This window comes from Phocoena sinus, chromosome 5 (genome assembly GCF_008692025.1).
Source record: "Phocoena sinus isolate mPhoSin1 chromosome 5, mPhoSin1.pri, whole genome shotgun sequence".
Classification (NCBI taxonomy): Eukaryota; Metazoa; Chordata; class Mammalia; order Artiodactyla; family Phocoenidae; genus Phocoena; species Phocoena sinus.
The window spans coordinates 126,845,356-126,858,164 of NC_045767.1; the positions used below are offsets into that span (position 1 = coordinate 126,845,356).

Consider the following 12,809-nt stretch of genomic DNA (forward strand, 5'->3'; position numbering starts at 1 on the left):
AAGAATCAACTGATGCGGCAAACGTCACTGTGGTCCTATTTTAAGAAGCTGCCATGGCCACCCCAGGCCTCAGCAACCACCACCCTGTGCAGTCAGCAGCCCTTAACATCGAGGCAAGACCCTCCCCCAGCAAAGACATTACAACTCACCAAAGGTTCAGATGATGGTTAAAAATTTTTAGCAATGAAGTGCGTCTTAATTAAGGTACGTACATTGTTTAAGACAATGCTACTGCACACTTAAAAGACTATAGTATAGTATAAATATAACTTTTATATGCACTGGGAAACCAAAAAATTCATGTGACTTGCTTTACTGCGATACTTTATCGTGGTGGTCTGGAACCAAACCCGCAGTATCTCTGAGGTATGCCTATAATGATGACATTTCAAATATAAGAAAAAGGATTCGTCAATAAATGGTTCTGGGATAAGTGACTAGTAAATGATAAATAATGAACAAAGGAGAAAACGGTATCACCTTTTCTTTAGCCCTTATAACAAACTCCAGATGAAAGTTAAGGTTTAAAAAAATTAAAAACAACAACTCATATCCATCAGTTTGGCTACAAAAAAACACCCCAAAAAACAAAACAAAAAAACAGAAAATAACAAGTGTTGGCAAGGATATGGAGAGAAACTGGACCCCTTGTGCACTGTTAGTGGGAATGTAAAATGGTGCAGCTGCTGTGGAAAATATATGGTGGTTTCCTGTATGATCGAGCAATCCCATTTCTGCACGTATACCCAAAAGAACTGAAAGCGAGGTCTGGAAGAGATATCTGTATACTCATTTTCACAGCAGCATTATTCACAATAGCCCCAAAGTGAAAGCAACCCAAGTGTCATCCACAAATGAATAATAAAATGTAGGTATATATACAATGAAATATTCTTCAGCCTTAAAAAGTGAGGAAATTCTGATACACGTTACAATGTGGATGAATCTTGAAGACATTAGGGAAAATGAAATAAGGCAAAAATAAATACAAATCCTGTATGATTCCACTTTTATAATGTACCTAGAGTAGTCAAGTACATAGAGACAGAAGATATAAGGGTGATTGCTGGGGGTAAGAAGGAATTGTCTAAGGGGTAAAGAGTTTCAGTTTTGCTTAAGATGAATTGTTAATTGTTTAAGATGAAAAGAGTTCCAAAGATTGGGTGTACAACAATGTGAATGTACTTAACCCTCTTTGACCTGTACACTTAAAACTAGTTATTGCATATTTTACGTATGTACATTTTACTACAATTAAGAAGAAAATTAACACAGATGTGACAGAAGAAAATATGGATGAATATATTTATAATGTGGTGGTAGGGAATGGCTTTCTTTTACCAAATCTTTTACCAGGTCAGATCAGGACCTAAAACCTGTAAGCTTTGAAAAAGATGAACAAACTGACCATATAAAAAATGTAAAACTTCTCTGTCACAAACAACAAACAGAATTAAAAGAATAAAATTTAAAAACTTATAAATCATTTATTAGAAAATGAGAAAAAGGAACACAGAAAAAGTTCAAACTGCTAATAACATTTATGAAAACATACTTAACCTTAAAAATAAAGAATAAAAATAATGCAATTTAATTGCTTATTAACCCTTTAAAAATTAAAAATGTTTGCAATATTTTAGCCTGGTATGAAAAAGCAGACATCTGAAAACCAAGCTGTAGTGGTGCAAATTGGTAAAACTTCTGTGTAGGGTGATTTGGCAATTACTAAAATATTACTCATATTCCCTCTAATTTGACAATTCCATTTCCCAGAATTCTTCCACAGATTGTACAGAGGCAAAAATATCTATTCAAAAGGATGGTCACTACAGCATTCTTTTAACAACAAAAAGAAGAAGAAATAAACCCAAACAACCGATGTCTATAAACAGGAAGCTACATGAATTATAATACATCTGTGTATAATAAGATACACTGTGGTCACTAAAAAAAATTGAAGTACAGCATATTTTATATGAACTGACATGGAGAGTATAAAAAATATACTTTTTAGTTAATAGTGAGTTGCATTACAATATGTATGTACATAATACTATTTTATCTAAAAAAAAAAAGCTAGACTATATACAGGCAGGAAAAAAATACAAAAGAATACCAACACTAAACGAGGATTACAGAAGAGTCTCTCTTCATTACATACTGTTGTAATCATTTTTTTATATAACATTTTATTTTGAAGAAAATAGCCAAGCATGGAAAGTAAAAAGGTAGAGAAGGAAAACACAAACAAAAAATGTACATTTAAAATGTACTTAAGACATTTAGACTCACTGTACTTTCTATTAGAACAACTGAGCACTAACCCTTTTACCAATTACTGCTTTTCAACTAACACTAATAAGACATTAAGAAACCAAAATTTCTATCCAAAGATATAATGGTGATTCACATCTTGGCCACACACACTTAAAAAGGACTAAGGAATACCTGATGGTTACAGATCATAAGGCTAAAATGGTATATTCAGCTTCATTCAAAGGATCTTATCCATTTTACTACTTGCAAGGACTTCAGAGAACATCTAGACAAAGGAAGTGAAATCCAAAAACGATAATGTCTTATTCAAGATCATACCATCCATAAGTGGCAGAGCATTGCTCTCTGGAAATCTTTTTTGATAACAGGTATAATTAAAATTTTTTTCTCTCACTTATTAACAATGGTTACTTTCTATATGACAACCATATCTAAAGAGCAACCACTTTAGAAGACTGAATATATTTTATCAAGAAATTCTTCAAGCATATACTGAAACTTTCCTCCAACCCAACCTCAAAATAACCTATGAACCCATCTATTTTTCTCTTTCACTCCCCCTCCCCTGGATAAAATGTGTCTTTATTCCAAGTTAAATAGTCCAGCTGTGTGCGCACTCCCATCCCCTTGATGCCTGTCTTCAGATACCTCCCCTCCCTCATTCTTTTCCTCTCCCCTAGCTTCTTCCCCTTGGATGCTCAATTTTCAACATTCCTCAAACATCTTTTCTTGACATTGCTTCCCCATCCAGCTGTTTCTCTCTTTCCCCGCTTGGAAGAGTAGTCTTCACTTCCTCAGCTTTCTACCGAAACTGCTAAAGGTCAACAGGAACTTTAATTTCCAAGGAAAGTGGTCTCTGATGAGATCCAACTTGACCTCTCTGCAACATCTGATACTGTTCACTATACACCACCCTGGAAACTCTCCTATCTTTAACTTCCAGGGCATTATCATTTTCTATGACTGTTCTAGTCATCCTTTATATCTTTCATTGGTTTCCATTCCTCTGTCCATCATTAAATATTGATGCTTCTTACCATATATCTTGCTTAGGACATTTTTTGGTAACTACCACAAGGATGACTCCAAAGTTGATTTCTCAGATTCCCACCACTCTCTGAGCTCCAAACTCCAATGTCCAACCCTCTACTAGACCTTGCTACTGAAATATAAGAGGTAACTCAAATTCAACATGCTTTGGTGTCTTCCTCCTAATCCTACTGCCTAATTCAGTTGACAGTGCCCATCATTCAGCTGTCCAAGCAAGGAACATGTGAGTTACCTTTAAATCCTCCACATTTAACTGATCATCAAATACCATCAAATAAATACCATACAAAACTTCCCTAAACTGCCTCCTTTGTCATCCCCACTGTCATTTCCCTACATTTAGGCTTCAATTATGGCAACATCTTCATTAATGTTTTTCCCATACTGAAATGCTCTATATTGTGTACCAAATAAAGTCCATCCTCCCTGGCACAGCATATATAGGCCCCTCCCAACCCAGCAGTTTTTGTTTCTAAATCTTTTCAGCTTCATCTATACTGCCCTACACCTCTTCTTCCCTAGATAACCTCACCTATTCCATTTACATACTACACTCAAAGGCAACATATATTTCCATCCCTAGTTCACTGAATAGGCAATGAGTCATTGCTTAGGGTCCACTCAAAGTCTCTGACTTTTCCTGATCCTCTAGAGAAAGAAGGGATAATTTAATCACTGTGAATCAGACTGTGGTTCTACGCTGCTTAATACCTTCCCTTATTATGAGTTACCACATTGTGTTATTTTAACTATATATATTTACATGTCCTTTCTTCTTGGTATCCCTTGAGGATTATGCTTAGCTCAACTTTTTATCCTTTACGAGTAAAACATAGTAGGTTCTCTCCTCTCACACTCATTTGTCATTGCTTTATTCTCTCCAAACCTGCTATGCTCCCAGAAAAGTCAAATAAAAGAAGAGAAATAAAGTGTAAGTAATAACCATTGATAATTCTGGGCACTGTGAGAGTAAAATAAACCTAGGCAGGGGGAGGTGACCACAGGTTAAGTGTATGCCCTCATATCCAAAGGTTGGATTAAGGGAGCCTGGCCTATATCAAAAGTAGTTTCAAGTATCCATGACTAAAGAATGACTGATGGCTACGGCACTGTTTCAAGATCATAAAGAGGAGGAGGAATATTTTTAAAATGTGTACAAAGGACTAATACCACCTAATCATCATCCAAAACTCCTTCTTTCAACACATATTTACTGAGGGCCTACTATACACCAGTCAGTCACTGTTCTGAGCAATGGGGATGGATAGATGAACAAGGTCTTTGCTCTTACAGATCTTATATTCTAATAAGGGAGACATGTATACATAATGCAACGTATATAGAAAAATACAGTAGAGTTAAAGGGGGGAGGGGTGTGGTTGCCACTTCAGAGAGAGTGGTCAAGAAAAGACCTTCTAAAAAAGGGTAACACTTCACTAGGCCCTAATGGAACAAAGCAGAGTCACAGGCAGATGGAAGAGCAAATGGGAAGAAGGAACGACTGAATGGGGTTTGGCATATTCAAGGAACAGTGTATCTGTGGCACAGTAACTGAAGGAGAGGGGTAGGAAATTAAATCTTAACTCATATTATGTAAAGTAATAGGATTAACTGAAAAAGAGTGATTACAGGTAATTTTAACCATATACAATTTCTGTCCTATAAGCTGACTTAGACCCTAAAACTATTTTAAATAAATATAGCATCATCCCACAAAATAACAGAATAAGTTACTAGTTGATGATAAAGAAAGTAAGGTCAATATTCATATCCCACTGACAATTTCCCAATGTCCATATCCAGTCTGATCTTAAATCCAACTTCAGTGTCTTGACCTCCGCACAGGCCCAATGCGCAATTCTGCATCTCCCTCCCCCATGCTAAGTTAAGCTGCATTTGGTCTACTGCTAAATTGAGGGCAGGACCTTTGATTCTCATTTGAATTTTTAAAGGCATGCCCAACGTCTTACAGTGGGTACTTCATACCTATTCTAATGTACAGAACTACCTTTTTTCCCTCAATCACTTAGACTAAAATTCTTAACATGCATTTTTATCTCACTCCTACACAACGACCTAATTGTAAAATTTTGCCCTTTCTTACTGTGATCTCTCATACCTCGTTCTTCTCTATCTGTACTGCCATCAATAAGTTTGGACTATGAGAGCTTCCTAAATGATTTCTCTCTCTTTAAACTCTACCCTTTAACAATACATAGTACTCATGACTGCTAGACTGATTGTTTTTACAAAACAAGATTCTTTCATCATTTTGCCCTTCTATTCTTGCATGGATCTACAATGTAAAGTCTCAACTTTGCCTTAGTTTTCAAGATTCTCAAAAATCACAGGATCAATTAAAATAATCTTTTCCAAAAGCAAAGCTCTCTATTCCTAGTAGGATGAACCCTCACCATTCCTGAAAAAAACCTGACTTCCATATTTCCAAGTGTCATCAAGACTGACCATATGATTTCTAAAGACAATCTCAATTTTAAGAGTAATTTATGTATGAAAAGTCCCAATAAAGAAAGATGGAGTAAAGTCTCCTTAGGAAAAAAAGAGGAAAGCAGAAAAACACCTTCTGATTAGAAAAAGGATTTAAAATTTTCACATTACTAATATTGATAAATAACTAAAACATTTCATTGAATTCCAGTTTACAGAGTGCTTTTATTTAAGAGGTGAAAAAATTGTGGATCTCAGATAATCTAAGTGACTTGTCCAATGTCCCATTTAACTAAAACGAAGAAGCAGAGGCTTCCAAGGACTCAAAATCCCATGCCTACACCCTGGCCTTCCCTGCTCTAACTACATAAGAAACAGATTAAAATATTTACTGTTAAAATATTAAAGTGCCTGGAAGTTTAGATATTAACCACAGCACGTTATGCAAACCAAATATCTGTTCAAAGAATGCACACAGGGATGTCACTCCAGTGCTTAAATCCTCCAGTGGTTTGAAATCAGGTAAGCTCAGAACTCTTCAGATAAACAAAGCCTTTCAAAATTTGACTTCTAATTACACCAAAGTATTTTAAAATATTACTCTAATGATAACTTGTAGGGACTCTGCCCTCACTGCTACATTTAAGTAGAAGGGTAGCAAACAAAATGGGGATATCAAAGATGAAGACATATATTACCAATTTTGAAATTTAAAAGCTGCTTGTGAAATACTGAGTTTTGCACTAAGAAAAGGTATTACTGAATTAAACATTAAAATATAACTTGGAATTAGACTGCTTGGATTTGAGCTCTGGTTCTACGAACTTGCTAACAATTTAACCTCCCTGGGGCTCATTTCTGCAAAATGTGGATAATAATATCTTATAAGCTTGTTGTACAAATTAAATGAGAGGATGTGAAGCACTCACCGCTATGCCTAAAACACGGTAAAAGATCATATATGTTCTAATCACTAACTGTTCGAAGAACATAGATTAAGATGGGAATGCTAATTTCTGGCTCCTTCTCAAATCCTACTGTTCCATAACAATTAGCTGAAGAGGTTAAAAATGGTTCATTCACAATGAAGAATACCAATTATTCATTTGCACTTTGGAGAGCTCCAGGAAGTCAGGTGGTTGGCAAAATTTGTACGTCATCTGCTCTTCATTTGCTCACAGAGGCTGTGTTCAGGCACCCTGAATAAAGTCTAACACACAGCAGATGATCAATATTTTTTGGAGAAATACTGGAAGGAATGTAAACGTCTGGCAATAACATCCTCAAAGTCTATCATAGGACTGACTCACCTAGTTCTTCCTCCCTTAGCTACCACTCTGACCTAAATTCTGATTTTAGCTTCCATCATTGGGCCATAATCTAAGAACTCCCATAAAAGCAGAACAACTATGGAAGGATAATCAGTTGGAGGCACATGGTGCCTTTGGCAGTCCCAAAGCTGTATGTAAAAGGGCATGGTGAAGGACAATGCATCAGTATTATGACATCAAGCACAAAAATTAGAAGCTCTTCTGCCTTTCTTCTTAAAAAACAAAAAAGAAACCCCCAAAAAACAAACAAACGAAAAAACCTCTCTCTCTCGATGCTGAATCAATTTGCAACACTGTAACTCACCTGTTTTTTCAGTTATATCTGAATCAGGGGTGCCTGCCCTGCTAACTTCCCCTTCAGCATTCTCCTCTTCAGCACTAAGAGAAATTGGTGAAGAAGGGCCAGGCAGGGAGGGTTGAGGGGTTGCTTCGGGCGCTTCCTCAATCTTATTCCTTTTCTCAAAGCGAAAACGGTCCAGGTTGAAAAGATTCATATTGGTAGAAACCACCACCTCGTGGGGATGGGAGCTTTAAATGAACTATCTGCAGGGAGAAAATAAAAAGAGAAAAAAGAGGCCATGAAATCAATATAAAATACAAAGCCACAGCAGTTCATTCCGAAGGCAATTAAGAGCCCGCAAACATGCCAGTGGCTCAGGATGACTATCATGGCAGCGCCTCATTGTTAGGCCACAACAATCAGGTGGACAGCGGTATCCTTTTAAAATTTTCCATTGCTCTTTTCACTCCCCTTCGTTTCCCACCCCCCCCACCCCGCCCCTCCTTCCTCGAACCACACGCTGACCCTCGTGCAACCTCCTCTTACCCCAGCACGCGCAGACACGTTCCCCACGCTAACCCCCTGCGGGCGGCGCGCCCGCCCACAGTGAGAGGCTCCCTGCACTACGATGCTCCCTGCCTCGAAAAAGGACGTGCCAGGGCCCGTGCCTCGACACTGCGGGGACACAAAGGGGCCAAAGGAGGGGAGCGGCGGAGGCCGTGCTGGCGGGCACCCGCCCGGAAGTTGACGCGGCGCGATCCCAGCTGAGAGGAAGCTGATAGGATCAAGAAAACACAGGGAAGGTTCAGAAGTGGGGCGTGTGCTGCGGCACCTCTTTTAACGCTCGCTCGCTCGGTGTCACTCTTCCCTTGGTACTTACGGTCTTGCAGCCTCGGTGCCCTGTAACAAAGGTTGAAAAGCGAAAATAATTCCTGGCGTGGAGCGACGGTAGCCGGGCCGGGACCTTCTAAAACGGAACGGAGAAGCCTAATGAGCGCGTAGTGATGACGCAACACGCAGCCTAGGCTTTTCTCTTCCTCAGCGACTTGTAAGTGGAAAATGTCTAGGCGCGCGCTGTTGTCATGGTAGCCAATACCCGCCTCTTTGCCCTGGGAGCTTGCTTGCGGCCTGTTTCTTCAGGTTAGCCAGAAAGTTGTTAAATAGAACAATAATAAATAGCACAATGACAATATATAGCCTAATAAGAATATTTAACATATGATATATTATAATATTTACATAATATGTCGACAGTATAACACCATTGTTCTAAAGCCTTTACGTATAATCTCAAGAAGGCTGTTTTTATAAAATAAGGAAACTGAGGCCTGCAGATGTTAAGTAGTTAATTTAGTTAAGAGGAAAACCCAGGTATGTTGAGCTTCAAAGCGTATGAACTGCCTCCGCACTGTTGGCTGGATTGTTCCTAGAGTGGAATATGACAATTAATTCCGATATCTTAATGGAAATATTACGTTAAGAATATTTCCTCCCTTTGTTCTAACATTAAACAGGCAATTTTCTGAGTCGTAATTTGATCCACTGGTTGGCATTTATCTTGAAGAAGAATTACTACAAGTCATTATTCTGCCAAATACATTGGTCACTGTAAACTCAAATTAGCACTCTGTTTATAAATCAGTGTTTTGAATTGCAGAACACGAACCCACAATTTTATCACATGTGGGCACGCTTATAAAATTAAATGTATAGGCCCATAAAATTTAGGATCAACGACTGAACAATTGGGATTTCCATTGTACCTATCTTTAATATCCCATGAAATGCCCTAGATTTATGCATGCATGTTAAATTATGTGATCAAAGGTTACATCAACTTATAAATAGTAAAGTATTTTTGGTGTTGAAAAATATTTGCTTTAAGATCTACTCCCTTAGCCACTTTCAAATATGCAATGCAGTATGATTAACTGTAGTCACCATGCTGTACGTGTAATAGAAAAAAAGGAATATTTGCTTTATATTCAGAAAGATCTAGCATTGAAAATGGATTCCATTAGCTGAATGACTTTGAGCAAATTGTATATAACATCTCTAAGTCTCACTTTCCCCATCTTTTAATTGTGGTTGATGCTACTGTTGACCTCTTAGGGCAATTTTCTGCAGCAGTCCTAACTCCTTGACATTTTGTAGAGCTGGGATAAGAGTAGAAATGGAGACCCACATACCATATATCTAAATATTGAAACATTATAAATACAAGCGCTAACAAAATGTAAAATTATAATATGTTCGTTCTATCATCCTATTTTGAAAATGACCTGGAAAGCAAGGCTGAATTTAGAATTCCTATGTGTCAGAATGTGGGAGATTCAAAGAGCATTGGTTGGCACATGTATCCTGCCTTCCCTGTGTCACCTCCTCCCACTTAGTTTGATACCATTGAAGGCCTTGTGTTCATGCATATGGACACCCACCTCAAATGTGCAAGTCTGACCCTGCCTAGGGTTGGCATATTTTTAAAAATGTATGCTGTGTTAAATTTGAATTTTAGATAAACAACGAATACTTTTTTAGTATAATTATGTCCCATGCAATACTTGGAACTTATTCATACTAGACAATTATGTGTTGTTTGTCTGAAATTCAAATTTAACAAAGTACCCTGTATTAAATTTGGCAAACCTACTCCCACCCCACTGCTCCATCACCTCTCTGACCTAGGGGCCTTTTTGCTGGGTCTAAGGATATAGATACTAGAAGCACTATTGGCCCTCAGCAGAAAAGACCTGGGGAAAAAATCACTGTTAGCCATTTTGGAGCCTTATGAGCAGAGAATTTTGAGAGCCAGGTTCTCAAAAGCATTCCCGCCTGCCCCAGGAACTGACTTTATTATTTTAACAAACCTGTATGTTTATTTTAAGGAATAAAATATTCATTAGGTATGTGACTTTTGCTGAAGTTTTTGGTTCATTCTCACTGACTATGGTCATGACTATTTAATTATTTTTTATGTTTATTTTTTTTAAAACTTTTTAAAATTTTTAATTGAAGTATTGTTGATTTATAATGTGCATTAGTTTCTGGTGTACAGCAAAGTGGTTCAGTTATACGTATGTGTGTGTGTATTTATATATATATATATATTCTTTTTCAGATTCTTTTCCCTTATAGGTTATTACAAAATGTGGAGTATAGTTTTCTGTGCTATGCAATAGGTCCTTGCTGGTTATCTATTTATATGTAGCTTTATATGTATATATATATATATATATATATATATATATATATATATAATGAAATATTACTCAGCCATAAAAAAGAATGAAATAATGCCATTTACAGCAACATGGATGGACCTAGAGATTATCATACTAAGTAAAGTAAGCCAGACAGAGAAAGACAAATATCATGTGATATTACTTACGTGTGGAATCTAAAAAAAAAATGATATGATACAAAAGAACTTATATATGAAACAGATCCACAGATGTAGAAAACAAACTTATGGTTACCAAAGCGGAAAGATAGGGGGAGGGGTAAATTAGGAGTTTGGGATTAACATATACACACTACTATCAAAAGCATTTTTTAAACATCAAGGCACAGGTTCTGAGTGAACATCTCCCTCACAGATTCCTTGCCCTTTGGGACTGGATGTAGCTGAAAAAGAGCCAAATGGAGCCCTGTAAAGCACAAGGTCCAGTATAGGAAGCATTCTCTCCCAGTTCTAAGTGTGGGGTGGTTCTGCAGCATTCATTGACCTGGCAGAATTACAATGATGATCCAAGATTGGGAGTTTGATTGATGATGGATCAAAAGATTAAGAGAGTATATAACAAAGTAACACAGACTGCCATAACGAAGTACCACAGAAAGGGTTGCTTGCACAGCAGAAGTTTATTTTCTTACAGCTCTGAAGGCTAGAAGTCCAGTTTCAAGATGTTGGCAGTGTTGGTTTCTTCTGAAGATCATGAGGGAAGGATCTGCTCTAAGCCTCTCACTTTGGCTTATAGATGGCTGTCTTCTCCCCAACTTTACATAGTCTTCTGTCTGTACTTGTCTGTGTACAAGTTTCCTTTTTTAAGAAGGACACATCCTATTGGATTAGGGCCCACTTAACGACCATACTTTAACTTAATTACCTTTAGATAGGTTTAAAGAGCCTATCTCCAAGTGTAGTCACATTCTGAGATACTGGGGGTTAGAATTTCAACATATGAATTTGGTGTGGGGGGAGGGGGATGGAGACACAATGTATCTCGTAACAGGCACAAGAGAGTGGAAGGACTCTCTATTTGGACCTGAAATCTTCTAGAATGATAGCAGGAGTTGGGGCTGAAAACCAGTCCTCTGATTTTTCTTCCTTCTGACCCTAAATATGGTCATTCTCCAAAGTTCAGTCCTTGGTCCTCTGCCTGTCTCACTCTGCTCTTTCCCAGAGTGGTCTGATTATGGTGGTGACTAATTTGTCAAATCTTACTCAAATATAGACTTAAAAGAAGTTAATCTTACTGTTTATAAATTATAACTCTGTAAACATAACTATTTTAAAAAAGTGACTGTAAACATTTAATTATTGATATGGAAGAAAAATTTGAAAACCACCTTCTCTCCTAGAATGCATAGGAAAAAAACAAAGAGATGAAATCAATAAGATTTAAAGAAGTGATAAATACAGGAGTCAGATGACTGAGAAACAACCTTTGATTAATTAATATAATCAAAGAAAATGACCAGAATAAATAATGAAAACTATAATATAAAATGTTCAGGAGTTTTCATTAGTCTGCAAGTGAAAGAGTGCATTGGGTTCAAGACAGCAGCAATTAAAAGAGACTATCTACTAAAAATATCCTAAAGAATTCTTTTGTAATTTCAAGAATTAAAAACAACGTCTTGCAAGCATTTTTTTTCCCACCATAAAACCCCCTACAGCCTACAAAGAGACAAAAAAAAATCAGTCAAAAGCTTGTTCGTTAAACTAAATGCTTGAAGGTAATTATGCAATATCTACAAAGATTTGAGGGAAAAGATTGGGACTCAGTAATTTTCTAGATCTCATATATATTATTAATTTATGCAAGAAAAAAATTTCAAATTTTATTTCTTGGGAATACATCTTCCTTAAAATGTTCCTAAAGACATAAATCCAGCTGACAGGGTAAAAAAATGAAGGTTTCAAGAATGGACAATTCATGGTGTAAAAGTATTCTGTTAAGACTAAAGATAGTTAGGACTTAATAATTATAAATATGGTGTACTAGTCCACTTTTTGTTGCATAACCACTACAAAATTTTAGTTGCATAAAACAATAAGCTTGATTGGCTAATGTGGCTCAACTTCAGGCTACAATAACTGTCTGCACATAGTACATACTCAGTAAATACTTGTTGAGTGAGTTAAAGATATTAATAACTAGACCAAATGTCTAAGCATACAGATAATGAGAAATAAATTT

The 12,809-nt window shown here is 36.9% G+C and overlaps 1 protein-coding gene across 5 annotated transcripts in view; it reads right to left on the minus strand.

The window, feature by feature from the left end:
• SMARCAD1 (SWI/SNF-related, matrix-associated actin-dependent regulator of chromatin, subfamily a, containing DEAD/H box 1) overlaps nt 1–8,387 on the minus strand; it is a 68,845-nt gene extending 60,458 nt beyond the window's left edge. The window contains exons 1-2 of one of the 5 annotated variants that reach the window (XM_032632801.1): nt 8,267–8,387; nt 7,411–7,649 (exon numbers count right to left, since the gene is read on the minus strand). In XM_032632801.1, the coding sequence (XP_032488692.1) occupies nt 7,411–7,600 (190 nt within the window). In that variant the 5' untranslated portion in view covers nt 7,601–7,649; nt 8,267–8,387. Of the gene's footprint in view, nt 1–7,410; nt 7,650–7,932; nt 8,141–8,266 lie in introns of those variants that run through there. The other 4 variants (XM_032632799.1, XM_032632800.1, XM_032632802.1 and 1 more) reach the window with 4 other exon arrangements.
• Nucleotides 8,388–12,809: the final 4,422 nt, after the last annotated feature.